This window comes from Aythya marila (genome assembly GCF_965140915.1).
Source record: "Aythya marila genome assembly, chromosome: 1".
NCBI lineage: Eukaryota > Metazoa > Chordata > Aves > Anseriformes > Anatidae > Aythya > Aythya marila.
The window spans coordinates 181,454,080-181,481,464 of record NC_139042.1 but is presented as its reverse complement, the minus strand read 5'-3'; the positions used below and the strand labels follow the sequence as shown (position 1 = coordinate 181,481,464).

The window sequence follows — 27,385 nt, the reverse complement described above, 5'->3', positions numbered from 1 at the left end:
AGTACTGAAAGATGATGTCAGAGAGAAAATGTTCCAATTCTAGCATTTCTGCTTCTCACATCTAAGATATTGGTGAAGTGCAAAGGAACAGAGCTATTATTTAAGGGCTAAAGGACCAATGTACAGAGAAAAAAATGATTATACATATCTATTATTAGCTTCATGAGATGGTATTTGGTAACAATGCTAGCTTAAGGTATTCTGATTTATCTCCTTTTTACCTTTTTTCCCAATTTGCTACTGCATTGCCCTTAGGTATATTGGCACATCTGTTCGTCAGCTGCCCTGTGAGAAAAACTGGGGTGGATCCTGTGGAAAAATTACCTAGGAAAAGAAGCCTGGGGTTTTGTCATCTGTGCATTTTCCTCACCCTGGTGACAAAGCTGTCCCATGGGAGCTTTCCCAGCCTCAGTGAGGGAGTTCTATGTGGTGATGGGTGAATGAGCAGGACATCAGTACTTTTATCTGCTGTTACTGTGGAATATTTTGCCTTGTGGAACCAGGGCCTCATGGAGTCAAAAGACACCTATATTTTTACAACCTATTTCACTCACATACCAGAAGTTCTGCTCTTTATCATGCCCAAAGGTTCTGCCACACTGGCTAAGGCAAATGTATAATCAAGCACCTGGCTCCAGCATCCACAAATTAGGTGTTTTTACCTCTGAGATCTCCTAGAGCAAGGTGCCCCAAGTATACCTCAGACAGTGTTACACTGAAAAGTTCTTATTTCCACAGAAAATAGATTTGCACTCAAATTTGCATTCCACTGAGAAAGAACTGAATGTGGTTCTTCCTTCTGCATAAAAACATAATTGATATAAATTCAGACTTGTGTTTTAGGTATTGTCAAGGTGATTGTGTTCCAGCTCGCTGCTCCCTTTTCACTTGATAGCTCTCTTTTTGGTAGACAAGCATGGAAGTGGTATTTGCCGAAGTCAGGCTATGGTTATGATTTTCAAAGCCTAAAAGCCATTTGACAGAGGAGAAAGAGATTATGTCTGGGAAACAGTACACCTGGTTCTGTTCCTAATTCTTTTTTTTTTTTTTTTTTTTAATTTTCTATTTTTTTAATGTAATGCTCTAGCAAGTATCTACATATAGTAACTACTGCAGGATCCCAGAAACTTATTTTGGGGAACAAACGCTGCAGATTTCTAATAATAGTGTTATATGTATGTTAAAATGTCAGTGGTTTTCTGTGTGTGCTAATGGTATAATTTCTGGAAAACTAACTTCAGCTGGATACCCAATGACTCAGCAATGTTCCATGAAGCTCTGTAGTTTATTTCAAAATATCCAGATTATCTTTTCCTTTAAAATATTAGGGTTTTAATGTGAAGTAGGTATTTGTCAATTTACAAACTTGTCATAAATCATAATGTGGGGATTATAAAAGGTGTTTGTATGTGGGAAGAGCTGTGATGCTTTCAGTCTTGATAGGTATGCATTATTTATGTTTATTCTTCTAGGTTTATATACAACATTTTGATGAGGAAGTGATTTATTATATTATACACTTAATATTCATCTGCTTAAATCTAACCATGATAATCACTCAACGTGACCTTCTGCTGTTCCTTGCTATTTGCAGTCAGTAGAATGTATTGAAAGCGAGGGTTAGCACGACTCAGAAGAAGTGAAAACAGCATGATTTACAAGATTTTGTATTAACTTCTGTCAAAAACAAAACAACAACTAGAAGCTTCATCAATATTATGATGTGTTATACAAAAAGATATGTTTTTGCAACTGTTAAAATTGTTTCAATTAACAGGGCAGTTAGCAGGAAAGGAAAGTGGATGATCTGAGAAAAATGTTCATGTTAAGGTTAACAGACCTTTTCATTTTCCTATCAGACTATGTTTAATTTCTTAACCTCTTCTCTTATTACCTAAAGGTAATTGAATATATATTTTCTGAAAAGCAGAAAACGCACTAAGAATATTTTTGCAGCTCTCCTCAGTGCAGAATACTCATTGACTGTTTTGCAGTTCCTGTTGTGGAAATGGTAAAATGCCTGCGAAAGCCTCTGGTGCTTTCGTACACTTGTTATAGTGTCTTGGCAGCCTCAATTACTGTTTTGACATTCTTCATTCAGTGTTTTTCTTTTCAGTGATTTTTTTAGTATGTTCTTTTATTCAAAGTGTCTATATTTAAACTACTTTCTATTTTTATTTTTCTGTGGCACGACAAATTCCAGAAATACCCAATAAGTAGTCGGTTTCAGCTGAACAGAGAACTGAACCTCGTGTGTAACGAAGGGCTTTAGACGTGCCTGATGGCTGTTGCCACCTGTTCAGACAAGAGGAGGAGATGATGGAGACTATTTCAGCTCTATTCACCCCTGATGGTGTGTTTGAGACTAGTTGGGAACACGAGCAGTGATACTAACATACAGCTCTCATCAAAGTCATCCTGGGTAACGAGCAGGTAGCCAGAGGCCACTGTAATGTCTTTACTACCTGGGTCTTCCTTTAGGACCAATGCTGTGGCTTCTAAGATAGAATGATAAAAACTGAGAATACAGACAAATGTTAATTGATGTTGCTGTATCTACCAAGCATTCATTATAGTCAAAATGGTGTTCCCACCTTTCTGTTCCAGTTATTTGTTTTTACATGAGCTATGTACAATATCATAACAGCCAAACAGCTTCAGATCGAAGCTCCATCTAGCCAAATATTCTATGGAGTTACTGGATACCCCTCAATCCTTAAATTAGATAATTAAACTGTAACCCCTTACTCAACTGTTGCATTCATAACTGTATGGTTAAGGTAGATACTCATCTTCTCCACCATTTTCTAAGCAGAACTGCTCTAGCCAGGATGATTGTTTCTCATGTGGCAGCTGTTCCAAACTTTTGATTGTCTTTCTTGTCCTTCTTTGGTCCTGCCACAACACCCCCTGTGTGTTGAGTGGGACAATTGCATGCAATATTCAAGATACAGGCAAAACATTAATTATACAATGGCAACAAGATGGCTGCTCTTTTGTTCTTTATTTTTCTCTTAACGATTCTCAGGATTTGTTTTGTTTATTATATGATTTCTATTAAGCACTGTACTGAAACTTGTGTGACAGTAAGGGAGAAAAATAAATCATGCTGGATCCAACAGGGGCAAGGCCTCTACTGCTCTACGGTTCTGTATACCCAGGTCCAACCACTAGCAAGGCAGAAGATGGGTATACCCAGCACACACACATAAATATGTGAACTTCGTATGTGATCACAGACAAACACATGAACAGAGGGAGCACTCATGGCCTCATCCTGCTCCTGTCTCTGTCTGGACAAGCTGGAATCCACTAGTGAGAATCTGTGCATATGTGTTCACGTGTGTATGCATAGGTGTGTGAATATACCTGTAATCATATATACCCACCTATACACGTACAAGGTGGGTACCCCTGCTCAGTGTGCCCAGTAGCTGCCCATGCTTCCCAGTCTCCCAGACACTGGTATCAGCAGGACCTGGAGGCCCCTCCCCATGCCAGCTGCTGGCACAGAGCTTTGCACAGACACACACAGCTGGAAACAATGTCCCTGGTCCCATAGCCAACCTCTCCTGCTCACCCCTGATACACAGGTGCTCTCACACCAGAGCTGGCCCTTGAATCCCCACTCAGCCCTTGGAGCCTCACTCACACCCTTGCTCCCAGGCCCCTTCACCCACGCGTGGGCTGGGCTGGCTTCACTTCTGCTGCTGATCACACACTCACTCACACACCCAGTTGAGCTTCAGTCACTGGCACCATGGAGATGTGGGTCCTCAGCCCCATGGTCAGACCCCAGCTGCTGCACTCACACCCCATGCACATGTGCACAGAGAATAGGGAGCCCTCACCCAGTACAGGGTTAGGAAGGCAGCTGATGAGCCGGACTGTGGAGATCAGGCACAGGGCATGGCCAGGTACTGACCAGCAAACTAGTTAGATATGACCACCCTTTTTTATCTATTTACTACTCTGTCTTCCTACTCTCTTACATCCCAAAGTCACCCAAACCTCTCCCTTGTCCTGCTCTGGTTTCTTCTCTAAGCATTTCACTTTAAGTCCTGTGTGATCCCAAACTGCTATTCCTTACATCCCGTGGTATGTCCCACCCGTAGGCAGCAACCCGCACAGGAGCTCCTACAGACTCAAAGCAATGAGTTTCACACCTGGACAATTCTGGGCTCATGGCTTTGCTGGGACAGCCCAGGCCCAGACAATGAAGTCCTTGCTTCAGGTTCTCCCCTGCCACTGTGTGCCCCAGTGCTCCTCTGAGCTGTGGAGATGACCCTGTGGTGGGCCCAGCAGGGTTTTATTCAGGCTCCCCTTCTGCTATTGGAGCCTGAATATCCATCTCTGGGTTTTAGGCTGGAAGCTCTGGTGGCCTTTTTTTATTTACAGCTGAGCTGCTACCTCACTGTCACTTCCTTTACTTTGATGTCTCTCTCTATATAAACAGAATGGCTTTTACACTGCCGATGATTTATGGATGGATGGTGTCTTCATCTCCATTTAAATTCTTAACCTGCTTGGGTTTATCATCTTGTTTGCCTGCTTAGCACTTGAATCCATTTAGAGTCAGGTTTTTGGTTTTGATTGTTTCCTTTATGTGAAGGTTGAATTCTTAGGCTACGTAATCCCATACAATCCCGGGTATAAAGCCAGGAGCTGCAAATATAGCCCCTCCCAACTAACTACTTTAAAATATAAGATACAAATTAGACCTTTGAAATCTTAGGCTAATTAGGGGTTATTTGCAAAGCAATTTATAAATATATATATATTAAAAACAAAACAAAACAACAACTTGGATTTGTGGGTTTATTTTTGTCTTTTCAACCAATCCCTACCTGGCTTTGCAATCCTAGCTAGACTTTCTGTCTGAATGAACTCTGGGAGCTTTTCTGAGTTGTGCTTTTTTGTTTGTTTGTTTCTTTTTTAATATTTTCAGCTTCAATTTATGCTATCAAATTAGAAAATAGACTTAAAATATTTCAAGTATCAGAATGCTCACTTGCATCTGCTGCAGTTAAATTCACTTTTACCTTTTAATTTCCTGCAACATCTCAGTTTTGTGCTCTATATATAGGCAAAAGTTGGGCATTCGCTAAGGTATGTTATTTGTAGTTTGTCTCTGGAGAATTTTTCTCACATGGTTCTTACATTCTTTGGTTTCCTATGCCCTGAATATGTGTCACCTTTTATGACCTTTTCATATGTTACAATTTTAACATCAAGCTTTTGGGATGGTCTCCTAACCCGTTTGGTTAACCTGTTCCTCTGCTTTTACACCTCAAAATTTGCTTATTCTTCATCTGGTTTTGCTTGTTCCTGAAAACTGAGCTTCCTGAGTTTGAAACAAAGCACACGTAAATAACTCAGCCCTTATTTCTGAGGGATTCCTTTTTCTGATAGTATTTCTCTGCACTGTGGTTCTTGTTCTGATTTTTGAGGCATACTTAAAGGAGTTGCTCTGGTGGTTGGCTTAGTTTTAAGGTAAAAAAAAAAACTTCACTTTCCTCCAAAGTTTGCACTGCAGTGGTTTGGCTCGCTTCCTTATACTTCCTGTGACATATGCAGGCACAAAAACACCACAACAAAATCTTCAGAAATCTTTCAATAGTTCTGTTGTTTGTTTGTTTGTTTCACAAATTAGATGAGACTTAAGCCTGAGATTTTGGAACAATATTTTCTATAAAAGCTGTAGAAGTCAGTACTAATATGTGGCCTTTTTGTGTACTGTGTACTAAATATATAAAAAACCTTCCCTGAAACTGATCTTGTTTACGTCTTGGGCTGAAGAACCAAAAAAATGATCAAGCAAAATTGCATCTGATCTTTATTGTGTAATAGTTTCGTTTTGCTAATAAAGTGTTGTACTGTATTTTGGAAATATAATTGTGTTTTTAAACAACAGCTTGTAGAAACGCATGATAATGAAGTTCTTGAGCAGAAATTTGGGAAGGGTCTTAATTTCAAAGAGCCTTGGAGGTATTTTTTCTTTCTGCTTGTCTGTGATCGTTGCTTAAGCGAGTCTCTGTATGTGTAAAGATGCTGTTACTTTTTTATTTTAAAAAATCTTATTTTGGTACTGCAGTAAACACATGAAATGTGTTTTCATGGCTTTCGCTAACATAATGTTAATACACTGAAATAGAAAACTGTTTTAGAATGTTTTTCTTCCCTTTCTACTCTGTGTATCAGCCAGTTTACAAGATGTTATTTTATGATATTTCTGAAACTGTTCCAAACTGAAATTTCTCTGTTAAAGTGAGACGGGGAAGGATTTTATGTAGCAAATTGTATTGACTATGATGAAATCTGTGTGCAATGTATCTGTCCAATTCTATTAGAAATTGGAAATACTTAAAGAAAACATTTTAAAAACACATGTAAGTATAACTTTCCCAGTGGATTAAGTTTGTTCTGTGTGTAGATGTACTCCAAAGAATGCATTTAGTTTTACTTCTTTATCTATTGTTTCATGTTTTATTTTGTTAGGCCCGACGCAAAGAGGTTTTTATCCAGGAACGATACGGAAGGTTTAATCTGAGTGACCCATTTCTGGCTCTGCAGAGAGACTTTGAGGCAGGTGCTGGTGAGAAAGAAAAGAAGCCAATCTGCATGAACCCTCTCTCCATTTTAGAAGCCGTTATGGCTCACTGCAGGAAAATGCAAGAAAGAATGTCAGCTCAGTTGGCTGCTGCTGAAAACAGACAAAAGAAGGTACCCTTCTACCAACTCTCTTTTTCCTTTCCCTCTCCTGATTTGTTCTTCAATTTGCTCCTTTGTCTAACTTGATTATTGTCACGAGTGTTATTTTTTTTTTCCGCTTAGTTGTCATATATAGTGAGGTGCTAGTTGTCTGGTGATATTTTGTGGTACACATCATTAGTTCCATGAATTTAGCTCTACTTATGGAATAAATGAAGTAGAACTATTATGAGTCAATGCACTATATAAATAGACAGGTTTACATGAGCTAAAGGAAAGCATTGTCACTATATATTTTTAAACTAACTCCATTGACACCTAGAGGAGCTACTGTTATTTTGCATAACCTAAACTGCATAAAATAAATCATTTATTTGTTTTTCTAATTAGGTGTCTCTATTTCATAAAACAGTACTAAAGTAAATCAGAACTAAAAAATATTTTTTTAATATTTAGAACATTTGGTGTAAGGAGAAAATTATTTTGGTACAAGTATGATGCCAAAAAATAAAAATAAAAATAAAAAAATAAATAATAAAAAAAAAGAAAGAGAAAGAGAGAAAGTCTCATATTTAAAACAAAAGAATGTCATTTTGAAAGTGAATTCCTGGGCAACTCCTGACATACCTACAACAGGTTGCCCAGGATGTGCCTGCTTGAGCAGGGGGCTGGACCTTCAGAAGGTCCAAGTTTTAAGCTAAACTTTAAAGAACTACATTTAAAAAAAATAAATAAAAGTATTTTTTTGGAAGTGTGTCACTCATATGCTAACTTTTTTGCTCCTTATAACAAGCAGGGATTTTGAGTGAAACTCATGTACATGACTCTCTACAGAACTTGCATTTTTTATTTTTTTTTAAGTCAGTTTGAAAGGCTGTTTCAACAGGGCTCCCTCTTAAACTTCTTGGTTTGTAGAAACAGATGACTTTTCTCTCAACCATCTCCATTAACCTCCACGTAAATTATTCTTTCAGTGTTTTCCCTTCCCTTAGTTCCACATTTTCCTGTCTGTTCTCCATCTCTGAAATCCTTCAGTAGAAGAGATTAATGAAAGTATTTTGAGGGATTTTTTGAAAGGTTCGACAAAACATGGTGACCCTGCGTAAGAAAAAAAAGTTAAACCCAGACAAATGTGATCTAAATACAGAGCCAGCTGTACTTCCTCTAGGAGTGGTTCCTCTTTCTCTAGATGTGTGATGCCTCTATCTTCATGTTTCAAACTGCATCACTATCTCACTCTTGCACTAAGTGGTGAGGTCTGTGTACAGCTCTGGGTACTGTTGTCTCTGGATATCACTGGACTCAAACAGGCTCTGAGTGAGCTCTTTTTCCTGAAGACTTATTGCCTATGAATATAGTGACCCTGAAGGTATTCTTTAAATAAAATAATTATTTGATCCTAAAAAGTAAGTCATAACAATACTCAGGAATGTAGAAAAATGAAGAGGTGCACAAATGACTGTCAGTTACGGGCTTACTTTATACCAAACACCTAATCCCCAGATGTCATCTGCTTTGTGTTAAGTTTCCAGCCCTTTCCATCTCTTTGAATGCCTTTCCTGGAGTTGCTGACAAAATTTATTTTGAAGTTTCCTGGAAACTCAAAGCCAGATCATCAAAATGACAGTTTTTGGTCTGTCAAGTGTTTGCAGATAAGTTAGTATTAGGATGCATACTCATAGATAGACATGATGGTTGGAAGAGGCCTGTTGATGGGATTTTGTATAACTTTGTGCTTAACACAGATTATTACCAGCAGTACGTTCGGTCATCTGTGAATTTGTCTAGCTGAGTCTTGAAAATACCCAGGAGTGGCAATACCACAGCCCTCCTGCACTACTATAATTGTGAAGAATGTCTTAAGGGGCAATTTCTCATTACCCTTTTGTTATGGGGTCCCACCTTCCATTGCTGAGAAGAATTTGGCTTTGTCGTTGCTGTAAGAGCCCTTCAAGAAATAGTAGTATCCCACTATTAGATCATCCATCAGTCTTTTTTTCACTAGGCTAAGCAAGGTCCCTTGACCATTTCTCAAAACACGTGCCCTCTGTCTCTCACTTTTAAAGGGCCTTTCCTGGTCAGTTCTTTACTGGTCCCTACCAATGTTCTCAGTATCCTGCTATATTCCTTTTCAGAGCCTTCTTGGGCACATTTCCAGATGTTTATGTTACTGATATGATTTAGTGTATGCGTATAGTACACTTCACAAAAACTCGCCTTGTAGTTAGTTCACAAACTCATAAATAATTGCAACTAGTTCCAAATCTGTCATCTAAAGGAAAAAGTAGTGTAAATATTCATAGATGTGTTATTTTGTTTGCTTGTTTTTTAATTCAAGCAGATACAAACAAAGGAATGCGATGAGGGGAGATATAGGAGATAAAGTAAAATAAGAAACTAATGCTGCTCTTGTCAATTTGAGATCAAATACAGGAACATACATACGTATGTACGTATGTATGTTAGGGAATTCTTGTTTTATACGCAATGCTTACAAATAAGATAATAATTTGGAAAGCCAATTTCATCCCAGCTGTATGTTAAGATCTACTTGTAATTTTTTGAAAGTAAGATAAATTGTCTTACATTTACAATGATTTTTGTACCTGTTTTAGCAAAAAATAATAATAATAATTATCGGATGCTCCATTGTTACTAACTAGTTGTGTTTGTCCATGAGGGACAGTCTTGTGAAATTTAAAACAATGAAATGGTTGAGAAAAAATTATGATTTTTCTTCACTTTAAGAACTGGGAATGGGACCACTCCTAAATACAGTATCATCATAACAGCTTCTTAAATTAATTTGCAGCCATGCTGTCATTAACATAACTGAAGAGGTACTGTTGCTGATATTGTTTTATTTAACAATGACTGATAAAGTCATACCTTATATGTTTCATTTTATATTTTATATATATATATATTTGTTACTGTTTTTAAAGACAGGTGTACTTGGTTGTGTGAATTGAATTACACAGATTGGGTTAGTTAACCTGGGATGAAGCTGTGGAGCTCTTCCACTGCTAAACAGTTTTTGATGTATTTGAATTTGATATTTATGGTGTAGATATAATTTCCCATAGTGATTTCTTTCTCGTAGTTCATGGGTGTTTATTATAATGGCATGATTTGAGGAAGAAATTTTACTCTTACTAAAATATTTCACATAAATATTGCTACCACCTGTTTATGCTTTTTGCCATTATTCATAAGAAAATGGAAGAGAAATATACATTCAGGTAACATGATTAGAATATTGGTAGATGGAGGCATACATTCCACTAGAGCTAATTCCTGCAGGATTTGTTGTCTATGTCCTCTTTGTCATTTCTCCTGCTTTCCTTTTTCATCATTTTATTGTGTTTAAATTGTACTTAACATGTGGGGAAAATTTATTTTGGGGACAATGAGCTACAGTGGGTGGGATTTATTTCTGTTCCAACTGCAGTCTGTCTCTCTTGAACTTCTCTCTTGATAGCATGAGAGTCAATTCTATATGGTACAACCAGAGAGTAACAAAGCTCTTATTTTAAGATGTCATTTATATTAGTTGTAATTTAAATGCAGTTTAATTTAAAATTAATTTCAGGCATATCTACAGTGGTGTGGAAAACATTTCAAGAGCTAAGAAATTTAATCTACTGTTGTAAAGGAGAGGGAATAGCGTGCTGTAGCAGCAGGTTTCTGGAAACCTCTTGGTAAAGCATGTGGCTGTTGGTTTTTTTCTGTTTGTTTTTTGATGGTGTTTTTTTCTTGTAGCAACCAAGACGAATTTTAAGCAATGAATGAGAGAGAAGATATTCCACTCCTATTACCAATCTCTTAGGCCATCTCATTTCCCACATTCCTGTTTACAGTAAATATATGCTATACTATATACAATAATATATATACACTATAGCATCTTAAGCTGAAATCAGTATCAATTTGACCAGGATACTAAAATCTGAACCTTTACTATATTTCTCCAGCTGCTGAAGTGAAACATTTATTCCAAGTAGGATCTTAAATATTTGCCTCAGCTTTCACCAGATTTTTTTTTTTTAAATCTGTGAAATGTTCTTATATCACGTCATAGAAGCATGAAGCAGTTTCCCGTTGCAGTCAAAATAAAACTTGCGTGAGCACTTGATTTTTTTCTAGGTACCTGAGACTATTTTTCCAGAATAGTCTCCAGGAATATTTTTCCAAAATTCCCACTTAAAAAAAAAAAAAAAAAAAAAAAAAAAAGCACTTTATCGGTACAGTTCTGAATTGTTCTTCCTGTATAAATCTCTACATAAGTATTAAGCAGAATTGATAACTGACAAAAAGAGCACAGGAGAAGGGACCTGTGCTCTGTCTGGTTTTATTATCCAGATGAGTCATACAGGAAATGACTGCACCAGTGTGTAAACAGAGTAGGAAGAAAGAAGCCAATTTTTCTTCTGTTGTAATTTGACATGTGTAAAAGTTTACCTGGGCAAATACAAAGTAATTTAGGATGCCTTACTATTAGTAATTATTTTATAAATCAGTGTGTTAACTTGTATTTTTCCAGTGCTTTTCTATGAGACAGTCTTTGAATAAAGGAACAGTTAGTGGGCAAAATGAGTGAGTTAGAGGCGTTGACTGTATGAATGAGTGGAAAACTTATTCTCATCTGTTTTCTGCACATAATAGTAGATCCTAGCCTACAGCATAGATTATACATCACTGATGTCAGCAAGACATTCTACTGTTAGTAAGTACAGGAAAATGTCTGTGACTATACCAAAAAATTGCTCTCAGAAATTAATGTATTTTTTATAAATGTTAGTAAATAAGACAACTGCTATGGGCATGGACTGTGTTTTTCAACATTAATTTTCTTTAGTCTGAGGAAGGCCTGGAACTTAAACTTTCGTTTCTGGGCTTTTTCTGCAAAACTTATTTCTTAATTGTGTCCAATTCCTGTACTGAGAAGAGGACTCTGTCATGTCTTACGTACATGTTGAATCAGGTATCTAATTTCAATGCTTGCCTGATTTCTGGAGAACAGGCAGATCCTCACTCAGAAATCATGAGGATTTAATCAATTTGTGGAGTCTTTGTGTTATCGATAGAGCAAAGTAGATAGTTTTGCTTAGTCTCTGCATTGCTCTGTCTCTTTTTCTTGCTTATAGGCACTTGCATTAGATACCACAAATCACTTTCCTGGGCAGACAGGTTCATTTTAGGCATACTCTCAAAGGTTAAAATATTAATGTCACATTAATACTAGGTGATGTTGAAAGTCTGCATCTTGCTAATGAGAATTTTTCTATATGTTTTCGTACAGCTGGAAATGGAAAAATCTCAGTTACAGAATCTTGAGCTGGAGCACAAAAAGCTATCTGCTCGTCTTGAAGAAGAACGTGGCAAGAACAAGCATGTAGTATTGATGCTAGTGAAAGAGTGTAAGCAGTTGTCTGGACGAATAGTAGAAGAAGCCCAGAAACTGGAAGAAGTGATGTCAAAATTTGAAGAGGAAAAGAAAAAGGCTAGTGAATTGGAGGAGTCTCTTGCAGCTGAGAAACAAAGGAGTACACAAATGGAGGCTCAGATGGAAAAGCAGCTGTCTGAGTTTGACACAGAGAGAGAGCAGTTGCGTGCCAAACTTCATAGAGAGGAAGCACACACCAGTGACCTCAGAGAAGAAAGAGACAGAATGATAAAAATGATTGAGCAATTAAAGAAGGAGAATGACAGTAAAGCTAATCTTTCTCTTAAAAACAAAGATAAAAATAAAGATAGAAGCCTTGTTTCTGTTTCCGTTGAAACAGAAGAGCTGAGTTCAAGAACTATTGCCTGCCAAACAGATCCTGTAGTGACGGACAGTAGCACTGAGAATACTAAGAAGTTGCCTTTGACTGTATCTGTGAAGCCTTCCACAGTGAACCCGCTAGTGTCTGGCAATACAAAAATGAATGTGTGTGCCAATGCAGCACTTGTGAAACCTGTCATTGATAGGCAGTCTTCACATAATGAACTTGTCCCTCCTGCAACTCCTGTTCCTACACAGAATCAAAACAGAACTGAGGAAAATGGACCAAGTACAGGCTCATCACCTGATTTACCAAGTAGCACTTCCCCCTTTCCAAATAGTACTTCCCTTTGCACTCCTTCCACACCAACTGTCACAACTCAGAATCACTCAGTAACTTCATCTATGCACAGTTTGCATTCACCGTCTGCCAATGCTACTGGCCATCCAGGCCTAAATCCACGAGTCCAAGCAGCTAGGTTTAGATTTCAAGCAAATGCTAACGATCAAGACCAAAATGGAAACACAACCCAAAGCCCTCCCTCAAGGGACGTATCTCCTACTAGTCGTGACAACCTAGTTGCCAAGCAGGTAGCTCGGAATACTGTCACCCAAGTCCTTTCAAGATTTACCAGCCCTCAAAGCGGCCCTCCGTCGCGGCCTGGGACATCACATTCAATGGAAGTTGGCACTTACCCCCCAGTCGGTAGAATGAATTTAAAGACGCCTAGTGTATCAAGAATTGACAGAGGAAATCCTCCGCCCATTCCTCCTAAAAAACCAGGGCTTTCGCAAACTCCTTCTCCACCACACCCACAGCTTAAGGTTTTAATGGATAGTAGTCGATCCCCAAATACAAGTGTAAAAACTGACAGCAAAACCGTGACCTCACCTCTTTCAAGTTCACCACAAGGAATCAGGGTAATAAATGAGGAAATTATTTCTAAGTCCTCACCTCAGCTGCCACCAAAACCTGCTATAGATTTATCTGTGGCACCTGCAGGCTGTGCCATACCAGCCATAGCCACATCTCAGGTGGGTGCCTGGCCTTCCCACTTCCCTGGACTGAACCAATCTGCATGTTCAGAAAATTCCTTTGTCATTCCCACCACCATTGCCTGTAGCTCCTCCATAAACCCTGTTAGTGCTTCATCCTGTAGACCATGTGATTCAGACAGCCTCCTGGTAACAGCATCAGGTAAAGGGATTGATATGCTACAAACTGTCTCCCTCTGAAGTAATGTTTTGTTTTTACTCTAAATTTCTCATTTGCTTTATTTACCTTTTTCTTTTGTTTCCTTTCTAAGCACTGAAATTTCCATTTATATTTTTTCCACATTCCAGGGGTATGGAAATTCTTTTGCATGAATTAGTAATGTCCTCAATTAGTTTGCTTCCTCAAGGAGGTCTCAAAATTGAAGCTATTTTTTTAAAGGTAAATAGTTCTAACATTTAGAGCAAATGGGCAGTGGATTATGAAATATTAAACAAATTACCTTTTATTAATATTGTTATTTTGGACTACAAAATGCTTTCTTAGCCTGAAATAATGTTTTGAACTTTATCTCTGCTGATGATCTTCCATGTAATATGTGCTTCAGTTACTTTCAGTGCTTTTTTGAATCTTTTAGTAAATAGGGCATAGCTGTATTCTTCTCCTATGGCACTAAATGCTTGCAGTTCAAGGTACATTATTGCCTGGATAACAGCACAGTTTGAAATATAGCACTTCATACCTACAGAAATATACTGAGGTTTTATTTCCTTTTTCTGTATTTTTTTTTTTTTTGGCAGGTATTTATAGTTGTAGGCTTTATTAATAGCTATACATGACATCTCACAGGTTCACTTCAATTAATATCAGCAAAGGCTTGATGTTGGAGAACATTAAAATCTAAACGTTATGTGAACAGTCCAAGTCTGCAGTCAGTGCATGTATCTGCTATTCATTTTGCATTGTGGTGAAGACTTTCAAGCCTCATTTGTTGCCAGCTTCAGGATATCTTCTTGATGACAGCTAAATGAACAAAGAAAGCCCTGATCTCCTTTTGAGTTAATTGCAGATCTCCTATAAATTCTTTTCAGTGTATGTCCTTGCTGGGATCAATAGCACTGAAAGATCAGGTAGAAGCCTTTCTTTACCCTCACTTGCACTGCGGTGAGAAGATGGTTGCAGAGTTGAGCACTTTGGACACAAAAAATCTTTGTTAACGCTGAAGAATGCTTGAATGATCTGAAACTTCATACAGTTACTTTCAGTTCAGTTATGGTCCTTTAGTCCCTTTTAACTTGAGTATCTTTATCTCATCTATAGGGTACGAACTGCCCCCCACAGTTGGTGTGCTTCCATCACACAGCTGACCACTTTTTGGTGGTGGTTGCTCCACGCAGTTGGCAAGTTGGTAAGGCAGTTGGACTAACTCTAGTCTTGGGGAAATTGTTCTGATAGCACCATGGGACAACCTGTATCTGTGTATACAGGAGATTCCAAGGTTTGCATTATTTAGGAATTTTTATTCCCATTCCACTTCAATGAAGACTTCCAGCACGTTTCTCAAGTTTTAATATCTTTTATTTACTTTTTTTTTTCTTTCTTTTTTTTTTTTTTCCAGAAAATGTTTGGAATTTCAAATTTACTTTCAGTTAAATCAGACCATAGTGAAATCTTATTCATACAGTTATGCTTTTAACATTTGCCTAGTACACCACACTGTCAGAATCTTCTCTCCTTTCTGGAGTATGACACAGAAATATGACCTCAAAAATCTTATCCTGCATTTGTCTACTACATCTTGAAGTCATCAGCTGTGGGATTTGATGGCTGCCTCTTAGTTTATTGTTTTTCATATAGATGCCCTGAATTTTCAAGCTTTATTTTTTGATAGTCCAATTACTGTGTCAGATAGTTCATTAGTCTTCCAGTGTTCCAGATATTATCTGAATCTCATTTGCCTTCAGGAGCTGTTAGACTCCATAATGGAATTATAACTTTGTAAAGAATTTAAGTTTCTATTAATGTACAACAAATTAATTATTGGGAAAATCAGCTTCAAAGTTAATAGTTTCTGTGGGCTAGAGGCTGTCTTGCACAAACCCTGCCAGTGTGAAATAGACTGTATATTTCAATTACCTTTACATTAACTAGATGATCTTTAATGATCAATTAAAACAGTTTTTGATTATTCTCTAAAAAAAAAATAAATCTTCTATCTTAAATATAAGTTTACTTTATTTCTTTCCTACTTGACTTCATAACTGCATGCACTAGTTTGTGCTTCTAAGTATGAACGTTTTTAGGCAACAATCATTCTTTAAATAGGACTCTCACCAAATAGTGAATTTTTAGCTTGTGAAATTCATGACAGTTCTTAAAGGCAATTCTCAAACATGAGATTTTTGTCAAAAACTGTTGTTTTTTCAATTGTACTGTTTTATGTGTTCAGATTGCCTTTCGTAATTTAGGCTTTACTCAGTCTTCACTTGCTATTGGAAGGGATAGAAACAATTGAGACCGTTTAATCTCATAATCCTTGTTCTGAGTATTTGACACTTAGTGTTCTGTAAGTGGCACTGCTTTTTGTGAATTTTCACAAATGAAAATGGGAAACATATCCCATAACCAGAAGTACGCAAAAAAAGATTACTTAAACTATATTTGGTGGTCTACTGTTAATTTTTATCAAAGCTGTTATTTTAATATTCCTCCTCTACTGACCTCCAAAATAAGGCAGAAAGAATGTTAGTAAATTTGCAATATTCAGGTGAATATTCAGGAGCTCCTTTGACTTTAACCTAAAGTAACACTTGATTGCATTTTTCTCCAATCCAACCTTGTTTCTTATTTTTTATTTGTTTTTAAGGATACTTTATCTATTTGGGCCAAGTGTTCCTGTGATCTGCACTAGAACTAAATAAACTTTGAGCAGTAGACATTAAGCAATTATGAAAAGACATTTCCATTGAAATTTTATGCTGAGAAAAAAAAAAAAAAAAACAGATTTAATAAACAAATTGACTTTGCCTTAGAAAAAAGCTAGACCAAACTCAATAACACTGTTTTAAGTAAGATGATTTGGCCAGTAATGCCTGAATTAATATCACTCATTTGCTTTCTTTTTTCAGTTTCTTTTTTTTGAGTATGATCTTACTGAAACCTCTTTCCCATATCTGCATTTTGCCATGCCCTCTAGCCACAGATTCAGGTAGTTTTGCTAATTTTCTGGTTGGCTTTAATCTACTTTGTTTACTTTTTTTTTTTTTTTTTTCCAGAAAATGTTTGGAATTTCAATTTTTCTTTCAGTTAAGGCAGAACATAGTGAAATCTTATTCATTTTTTATTGTATAGTAAGTAGTGAGCTTCAATCTGAATTTTGTAATATTTTACAAAAATGTGAAAAACAGATTTAATATTGAAAGAAATGGAAAGAATCCTCAACTTTCATATTTTTTGGTTTCTTGATAATTTCACGTTTCTTTCTTCTTACTATGGAGTCAGAAGAATTGACAATAGCCTAGTCACTAAGGCATTCCTTTTCTTATTTTGAAAACAAATGTCCTAGTTAGGTTGGATTGCTGTAAGAACATATCAATAGTGTAATTTTCACTGGGGGAGTGTCTTGGTTCTAGAAAGAACAAGTATTAAAAGAAATCTTAAAATATGAGTTCAGATAGTTTCAGTCACATGTTCTGTTAAATGAATGCAGTGATACCTTCCTTTAAATGTGGGGCACTGTACTGTGTTGCTCTTTTCAGTCCTGGTAAGAAAAGACACCAGCTTTTGTCATCAATGTTGAACAGACTGCACATAAAGAAATTACAATGAACATTTATGGCCTGATTCAAAATCTGCGACAGTGTTTTCATTAACTTCAGCAGCCTTTGAACTGGTGCCAAAGTGCTTCTGCTCTGTTTGGATTCCTACATTTCAATGGCTCTAAGACTTCAAAATGGAAATGAATCTAGGCAGTTGGATTTTCATACCCCTGGGATCTCTGCTTTCACTTTCTTCTTGGTTTGGCGCTTTTTATGTCACTTTTCAGTGAAGTATGTTTTTTGTTTTGCTCATTTCTATAATGATTTCTTTAATTATTCTCTCTATTCAATTGGCTTAGAATATAAAAGGGGCGGGGGGGGGGGGGGGGGGTAAGGCACTGATCTGGGCTCTGAAATTAACCATCTCCACATTCTGAAGCTGATGCCAGAAGCTGTTTTTGTCTATCCCTTTGCCCTTCATCACTGCATGTCCTACAAGCTTTCACAGATGCTTCACATTTCCTAACTTTTTGCATCTGTAATGATGTACCTTATTTATTGGTATTTCCTAATATTGATGTATTTATTTTCTATTTAAATGCAGCCTGATTGTATTCATTTACATTGATGATAGAAACCAAACTTGCATATATCTTATTGTTCAGTTTCTGTATCTTTCTGTGCAGAAAGATTTCATCCAATGATAGCTACGTATAATGAATGTCATCACTGAATTTCCACAATGTAATTTCAGGGTGTTGGAACAAAAATTAAGGTAGCACATATGGCACAATAAACATTCCTTATTATTATTTTTTCTTTCTATTTCCCTTAATGCTTTAAAACAACAACAATAAAAAAACTACGTTGCACTATTTTCAATAAGGAAGGATTCCCAGCAATACTATTCACATTATGAAACAGCTTTGCAGAGTGGACTTCATGCTTACAGCTTAGAGTCAGTCTCCCCAAACTCCCCTAAATCCCATACGAATCAGATTGTATTTCTAAAATGAGGAGGAAGCTTGAACCAAGACTGTTCCGGAGTGCCATACGAGCAGCGTCCACTATCAACTACCATGTCGAGACAGTAAAAAATACATATCAAATGCCAGTTAAAAAACAATGATGTGTGTACTAACAACAGCAGCACACTTAGTATCAAATAATAATAGAAAATCAGAAAAATAAAGGCACTTTTATAATGGAGAGGATGGACAATAGTTATTAAGTTCTTTGGGGATTTTTTTTAAGTCAGCTGTTCTCAACTGTTGGAACTGTAAATGTAGTATATTTTATCACTTAAAAGATGTAATTTACTTTGTATCTTCCTTAGTTTTTCTGAAAACTTTTGAAAACCTTCAAAATTCTTAATTAAAAATATAGGAAAAACAAACATTAATAAAAGTATTAGTAGTCAAAAGGTAACTTCAGAACTGAAGTTATAGAAAGGTGGATGGAGTTAACTTTAGAGTTTTTCATCAGTTTAAAACTAAATTTATAAGGTAATTTCACAGCTGTACTGATAAATTTTATACTCTATAAAGAAAATAAGTTGAATAGTAAGCTAACATTGTGAAAATACTGCAAATATATTTTCTTTTATGTACTAAGTTAGTAAATTTAATTTGAAATGATAAATTCAGCTTGCTTTTGAAACAAGTATAACAATACTCAGCACATATTTCTTTGTTGTTTTGAACTGAGATCAAGCTATGCTCTCTTTATAAGTGCTGCTCAGCTGATGGTTTCCAATGTAAGACTGGAACTTAATTAAAATTTGCCTGGATCTTGCAAGGTTCCCAAATCTGTTACATCCATAGAATTCTTTGGGGGGAGTTTCCATATTTAATTTTCTTTTTCTAAAATGTAGAGCTTACCCTAGCACAGTACTATTTTGGTTCTAGGTGTTGAAGGTTGGGTAGCATTTAACCAGCTTGATGGAGCTGGAGGTAGTGCCCTGCAGCTCCTCTTCAGTGTTGAGTGTCACAGAGCTACGTTAAAATCTAGTCAAACTTTCCTCATATTGTCAGATTTCAGTCTGATATAATATTTTGTATGTGGCTAGAGAATACGAATAAACTTACTTATTCAAGAGGGAAACAGAGAATGTGGAATTTCCAAAGGTAATATACAAAAAGATCTTTCTCCTATTTTCTCTTGCAGTCCTTGATCAAGGAAGAATGCACAAAATTTTTTATGCCTTATGCAGCAAACTTCATATTCTTAACAAACTCCCTACTAAAGCTGAAAAGTAATGAAGGCAACATTTAACCAAGATAATTCCAAAGCTTTTAAAGCTTTGGGTTGAATACTGTCTTTGAGCTGCATAACTTGAAAGCTTTCACTAGTGAATTTTATATAACCTTTATTCATTCACACTGGAACATTTATAATATATCATTTAAGTATTGCTGAGTAAAATGGTCATTACCTTAAGATGTTGCTCAGTATTTATTTCTGCATTATTTCTGCAAATTATTTTTTCCCACAAAGTTATTGAAAGTCAGTTGAAGTTATTAAGAGTTGTCTGCATTATTTGTTTATATAACTATGGATGAGATATAATGAGGTTTGGGCTAAGACTGTAAGGGATAATAAATTTTCACATAAACACATTTTGTTTTGGAAACCTTTCCTTAGATACTTTAAAAAAAAGCCTTCCCAATATATCCAATTAAAACTTATAGAAAACTTTCAGTACTTTCTGAATTTTATTAATATAAATTTTTAATTTTGGCAGACATCCAGCCACTGCTACAATTCATAACAAGTTTTACATTAACCTGTTGAAATCGTTTGCTTTAACAACTTGTCATCCCTGTACAAAGTTTTTATTCTTCAGATTATGTTCTTGCAGACAAAGCATTATCACATAACTTGTGCTAAACTAACGAATTCTGTCATTTTGAAAATCCTTCTTAATTTTTGAAAGAGCACAGAAAATGCAAAGCTTTATTTATTTGTCTTCCTTCTAACTTCTGTTGCTTTAACTCACAGGCTGGTCTTCCTCCCTAACCCCTTTGTTAACAAGTGGTGGTCCTGTCCCCCTGGGTGGCAGGCCCACCCTTCTTCACCAAGCTGCTGCCCAGGGAAATGTCACTTTATTATCAATGCTGCTTAATGAAGAAGGACTGGACATTAATTACTCTTGTGAAGATGGCTATTCTGCCTTGTATTCTGCTGCTACGAATGGACATACAGGTAAGTGATTCCAAGTTTTGTTACAGCATTCATGTGAAGTAAAGTATTACTTCATTAGCTTTTAATATTAAATTAATCAAATGCACTTTTTAAAATATGAAACTGAAACTGAGATACATAGTTTACATGACAAAAGTCATAGTATAGCATATATTTATATATAAGCAATACTTCCAGAGAAAAAAATGGGAACACAGAAAGGCATTCTTGCTTGTGTTCTGCATGAACATCCATTCTAATTCTCCACTCCCTTGCTATAAAAAGCAATCAAGTATCTTCACCCCAAGTTCTTTGACAATTTTGATTTTTTCTTTTTTGTAGCAAAGGCAAAAACTTGAAAGAACAAACTTTGCCTTACAGTAAGCAAAGAAGAATATGTCATCACCAGTGTTTCTGCAGCAGCATTGAAAATGATGGAAGATGTTTTCAGAGTAGTGTGTTACTTGGGGAATCATTAAAATGAACCTTCTTTATATTTGAACTAGATGAAATAGCCTCAGTTCATTCCCTACATTCTACTGAGGTAGTTAACAATTTTCTTTTTCTTTTCTCCACTTTTCCAGCCCTTAGCCTTGAGGAGGTAGAATCTCTGAACCTTCACACTGTCAGTCTTCATATTTTATAGGTACTTTAACAAAATGATTTAAAATTATATAGATACAAAGTCCAAGTAACAGTTTTCACAGCATTATCAAAGGCTTTTGAACAGCAGCTTTCTCTAAATCAGAGTACACTTAACTTTTAGTGAAATCAGGATTAGTTTTTCACAAGAGAAGGTGGAATGTGGTGACTTAAAAGCCACTGCATTCAAGACTACTTTGTTATTTCATCTAACAACGTATTTGTTAGTGACATAATCCCTGATTCACTGATTAAAATAGTATTTGGAGAAAAATATTCTTTTTTTTTCCCTGAAGTATTTTTAAAATCAGAGTGTAAAGCTAGGTTCCAAAATCCATAGCTAGGCAAATGGTATACGTTTTTCTGGCACATTCAGGGTTAATTTTGCTACCAGGCATGAGGATAAGAGGAATTTTCCCTTTGTTCACAATGCATTTTGTCTTTCTTTGCTAGGTGCTATGGTTTACCTCCTAGTAACATCTGGGCCTTTTCATCTGACAGATTCTTTGCTGTTGCAATGACCCTTATACTATTGCAAAAGTCCTTTATTTTATTTTCTTCCTTTGGCACTTAGTATTTCTTGCAACTTTTTGTCTACAGTATTAAGGGTCCACATTTATTATACAGCATGGATTTATTTTTCCCCTTACTGAATGGATGTTCTGTAGATTTTTCTAGATTTATGTCCATTGGTGGTATTTGTGGACGACAGTGCTTGCCCCAGTTCTCCTCTCATCTTGTATTCCTAGTATGTTTTCAAGCAAATGCCCTGATCTGCAGTTACAATTACTAAGCAGCTCTTACTGACAGCAAAGGCAACTTGATTTCTTGTTTTCTTAGCAAATTTTCAAATAATAGGCACTTGGAGAAGCATGAAAACAAAATAATACAAACAAGCATACACATATGCATCCTGTAGCTGTTTGGTACCTTTTACTTTTTAAGATAAAAAAACATATGTATATATGTAACCATAGTTTTAGTGTTGCACTGCTATTTATAGTTGACAGGATGTGAATAATACTTTGTTTTACAAATGGCATTTTAGTGACTAAGTGGATTGTATGAGTTCTTGAACAAGAGAATCACACAGCAGCAACACTGGTGTCTTCTTAATATATTATATGAAAATTAAGAGTGATGCAAATAATTAGATTTATAGTATTTTTGGAGAAAGGTTTTTGTGATTATCTTTAATATGTAATCCTCTGTTTGTTACTTGCAGTTTGTTCCCAAGTGCATGGATAGATGCAGCTCTTCAAAACGCAGTCTTTTAAGAATAATGTTATGTTAAAACATACAGATGGAACAAAGGAATTATAGGGATAAATCTCATACTTTAAAAAGTCTTTGTTAATAGCTTTCTTAACTAAAAAGATGGAAAGAAATGACACTGATGTATTTTTAAAAGGATAAAACCATTTACATTTTACAAAGTTTTTCATTGTGTTAAGTAGGATTGTCAATGGAAAGTTACTGTCTTTTGACTGATTTCTTTCTTTCTTTCTTTCTGTGGAAGACTTAACACATATGCTTACCCTGGAGGGTGAGAACACCATGATATGATTTATTGGGAATACATTCAACCTGGAGTTAGTGACTAAATAGGTTCAGTGATTTTTGGGACATCTTGTTTCCTCTAAGTCAACTAACCAGATTTTTTTCTTTCTCCTGGGATATACTTGACCAGAAATAAAGAGTAGCTCTAGACTTGGTAGGGGCCAGTTTAGTGAGTACCTCCCTTCAGAAACAACCACCATATTGCAGAGCTTGGGAAGAGTGGAATGCAAATGGTCTCCACATGCTTTCAGTGAAGAAATATAGTATTTAAGATCTGTAGATATCTAAAGAAAGGTAGAGCACACTGTAACCAAGACTGCGGCAGCAGCTGTTATGTGCTTGCAGCCCAGTCTATAAAGAAAACTGACAACTATACAAGATAAGAGAACACTCAAATATTCTTTATAATCTGTTCTATTTACAAAAAGGATAGCCTTCCTGTTCAGAAACAGTTGGCCTTTGAGAGCTGCAGCTTGGTTTTTTTGGTTTGTTTTTTTGTCCCAGCACATGAAGCTCATAGCAGCTTCTTTGTTTCTGTGCACACACTGTCCTCAGTTCCGTGGGTCTGAGAGAAAAAACTTCACCCTAAAAATATACACTAAGTACTTTCTTTCTGTTTGAATGGACACTAGGAAACTGTTGTTGTTATGATTTAACCACTAAACTGGGAGAGCTGAACAGATTGTTTGTCAGGCTATCTTGGTTTAAGCCATTAACAAAGTAGGAGCCACTTGAATCTACTACGTGTTTGATAACATGCACACCAGTTCATGTGACTGATGCATAGAATGGTTTGTACTGGAAAGGACTTAAGATCATCCAGTCCCAACTCCCTTGTCATAGATCTGGTCGCCCGAAGCCCCATACATCTGCATCTTGACTAGTGCTGGCAATCCTGAGCATTCTCTGCCACTCACGAGGTGGCTCAGAAAGAGAGAATTAAGCAGTAAGAGTTCCTGAAACAGAGATGTAAAGAGAATAATATCCAATAATAATATCTTTTGGACTCAGCTATGTGCTAATCACATGCTTTTTTTGTATAATCAATTCTCCTCTACCATGAGTATTTGGAGGCTGTGGGACCATCGTTGATAGAAAAAACTGGAATGCTTTGGGAAGTAGAATGGGTGAGGTGCAAAGAGAGAGAGCTACGTGAAGTTAGGTCTGCCAAGCCACTGGATATATCTGCATGGTGTTTGCCAGCACTCTGGAGGAACTGACTGTCCCGCTTTGATGGAGAGCAGCAAAGTCTCCAGGTGTTTGCTAATGAACTTCTACATTTTGTTTTGACCAACACCTTTAATAAATGACATCAGTATCTGTCTTGTACCTGCCCTTCTGCCCAGTACTCTCCACTGCTGATTACTTCTATGGCAGTGAACTGGAGTTAATGAGTCTGGATTGACCTCAATTATTCTCATCCAAATTCCAATTAAAATCCATCTAGAGGATGCAGGCTTCTTGGAGATTATTGCTCTTTTACGTGATGTGCTACCAGAATAGGTTGTATAGACCTTGCTAGCTCACATGGTATGCCTTATGAAAGTAGCTATGCTTCCTCATGCTTGCACCCGGCCTGGAGAATAAAGAGCTCTTTTCAGTGATCTTCATCAGAAACAGTATTTTCACATAGATAAGCTACTACCTGAATGATCTGCCAATCAATAATTGTGAGTTAACTGTACCTTTCTGGAAAGGTGGTCTTGTTCTGTGCGTTCTTCGTTGCTTTTGCATGGCTAACGTATGCTTTGTGAAGAAGCCAAAGAGTATTACCAAATACTTGAAACTACTAGAAAAAAAAAGTAATTCAATATCCTTCAAAAACTTTAGAAGAATTTTAGGATAACAAGCAGGAATCCTTTTTAATGTAAGACTGGGATTGACAATGGAAAGAGGTACAAATTATGTCAATGTTAAAGTATTTTTTCCTGCTGCGAAGTGATTGAAAATACAATTTGCCTTTAATTAGCATTGTATTACATGTGGAAATACTAGTTAAGTTTAGTTGACAGAGAGTTTCTTCATGACTTAAAAATACTACAGGTTAAATTAGAGAGTTTATCTTGACAAACAACTTTAAAAAAGAAGTGCTATTTCAAATCAGATTATGCATTTAAGAATCTTAAATTGCAATATAATGATTTTCAATGGTTTAGAATCTTACTTCTTAATCTTAAATTATTTATTTAATCAATTCCACATCTGCCGTTAATATTTGAAAGAATTGTAACAGCAGTGAGTATATTCAGAAATGTTTCAGTCAGATTTCGAAATAATTCTAAAGGTATTTTTCTGGTGTCTAGAGATGAACTTAACTATTACAACTTGGCTCCAGGATCTTACTCAGTGCTGTAACAGGATGCATTAAGCGTGCTCAGAAACTGGGCCAGGAGTTTATAACTGGTGTTCAAGCTGAGCTTATTTTCAAGGTAGTAGTTTTAGCTACAAAAGACTTGTTTTATTTTGATGTAGAAACAATTTTAAGAATATAGTGGAGATTTAGTATTTTCTTCAAGCTTTATTGAATTAAATGATATTCCAATATATGGATGAACGTCAGTATAATTGCTGTGTAATTACTTTTTTTAATTTAATTTTGCTTGATGGAATCAGGCTGCTATTATTTGAACCATGTTATTCAGGAAACATTCTGAATAGGAAAAGTTTTGGGGTTTTTTGCTTTTGTGATCTTATTAGTCATTGCAATCCCATGTCAAAGTGTCCTAGTAGAAGGTTGGCCAGCCTGCTGTTTGAGTTCCGTGCAGTTTGTGAGCATTTCCACTGTGGCTGTCGTTTTGGGGACTTGTCACGTGGCTGCCAGTGGGAACGTGTTGCCATTGGGGGCTGCTGGTTAATTCATATTTCCAGCTTTGGAAATAGCTAAACTAGCTAACACTAACAACGGGAGTTGCCCCTAATGGGCATGTTTTTGGATCCAGTAGAGTCCAACCCAGGCCCTTTTTGCAGTAGAGCGGTGGTGCCCCGAGGGAGCAATTCTCATCTCTCATCTCTCTCCTGCAAATTCCTTCCTGAGCTTCTACTTTGGTTCGCTAAGATGTGTGGCATATAGTCATAAAGGCTGGCAGCTGTTGCTCCAAGGTGATGCTCCTTGAGCAGGTTTTATCTTCTGGTAGTTTTAACCACTTGGTTTTGTTGCATCAGTCTATGTTTATTCTCAATTTATAGATTGTGTGAGATTGCTGCTGACTGCAGAAGCACAAGTTGATGCTGCTGATAAAAATGGCTTTACACCCTTGTGTTCAGCAGTTGCTCAGGGACATGTCAAGTAAGTGAAGTCTTAATATTTTTCTCATCAGCTATTGCTCTCCTTGTATTCTGTTTACATTACTTTACATATTTTCCTTACATTACACTTTACACTACTGTTGCATTCTTAGCTGTAAGTGCATTTAAATATAATTTACTGAAAACAACCACTCAAATTCATATGATGTTCTATTTTCGATATTTTCCTATTTTCTTTTTTTTTTTTTTCCAGTTGCAGCTCTTATGGTTGTTGAACATGTGTACTGTTAGTAACCACAACATGATGCTGGTCTACATGGTAGTCATACCTTTGAATTTCTTAATTTTCTTCATGTTCTCAGCCAAAATACAGGCTTAACAGAGGAATAAGGAAAATAAATTATTTTTGTATTAAATTTTTGAAGCATAGAGAAGTGTGATTTATCATATACAGAGACAAAAGAACATTTATCTAAGTTTTCTTATAAGTGATGGAATCAAATACTTTAAACATCCAAAAGAGTTTTTTTAATGTCTAAGTTTTTGTATCAGTAAGTTTGAAAAACAGAAAATTATGTATGAGTCAAAGAATATTTCTAAGAACATACTTACAGTAATTTGCTTTTATCTTTGAAGCGCCTGTTTTAGAAAGATTGGTATTTTATGACAGCGTGGTTTGAGAATTCTGTCATCTCTTTATAAGAGAACCAGTACACAACAATTCATCCAGATGATTTTTTTTCCTCCCTTTTCTTTAAGTGGAGGAGCTGAAAGCTAACCCCGTGTTTCCTTTTTGCAGCTTTACTGTGTATCATAGAATCATAGGAAATAGAACTGAAAGTTGGAAGCAGCTATTAGATAACCTCTTCCAGAGCACCCTTATCCAGAATAAAGCTATTTTACAGATGCAAAGATGCAACTGTATCAAACAGTATGACTAGGGGGTCTTTATTATAGACTTTACATTTGTTTGATGTATGTTTGGTTTTATTTATCTTCAGTTTTTGATTATTTTTTTTAGTCTCACATTTTAATATTTGTAAGGGTTTTTCTGAGCTACAGTAGCATATAGGAGTCAAAGTCTTTGAGCATTGTTACACTGTGATAGGCCCTGAGCCAACTAGGTTGTCCCTATCATTTTTCATGATCTTCCACAGATGTATAAGGAACATTAGAGATTGTTGCCACTTCTTAGAGAACTTCAAGCTTATCAACTAAGGAATACCTTTTACTGGAAGTCTTTAAACCAGAAACACCCCAGTAGGTGTTTTGAGCACAAAAATACAGGTCTAATAAAATGTTTCGGTGTTTTACAAAGAATCTGTAAAACATATATATGATTTGATAAAATGAACCAAAGTTACACTTTATTTTCTCTCACTAAAATAAATATCTTTGATTTTTTCATTTGTTTCAATATTTAGCTTTTTATTCATGATTTACCCTCACACTTTGCTTTGTATTGTCTGCTGTTACGGTATTTCAGACTTCATCTTCTTTTTCTCTTAGTGTTATTACGTAGCA

The 27,385-nt window shown here is 36.2% G+C and overlaps 1 protein-coding gene across 2 annotated transcripts in view; it reads left to right on the top strand.

The window, feature by feature from the left end:
- The window catches only part of CTTNBP2 (cortactin binding protein 2), a 95,343-nt gene that overhangs the window by 34,469 nt on the left and 33,489 nt on the right, over positions 1-27,385 (top strand). For both annotated transcript variants that reach the window (XR_014319101.1, XM_082779948.1), the window contains exons 3-6: positions 6,499-6,723; positions 12,014-13,676; positions 20,231-20,434; positions 25,802-25,901. Coding sequence is in view for 1 of the 2 variants with exons in the window: in XM_082779948.1 (XP_082636074.1) it covers positions 6,499-6,723; positions 12,014-13,676; positions 20,231-20,434; positions 25,802-25,901 (2,192 nt within the window). In the remaining variant the exon portion in view is untranslated. The remainder of the gene's footprint in view (positions 1-6,498; positions 6,724-12,013; positions 13,677-20,230; positions 20,435-25,801; positions 25,902-27,385) is intronic.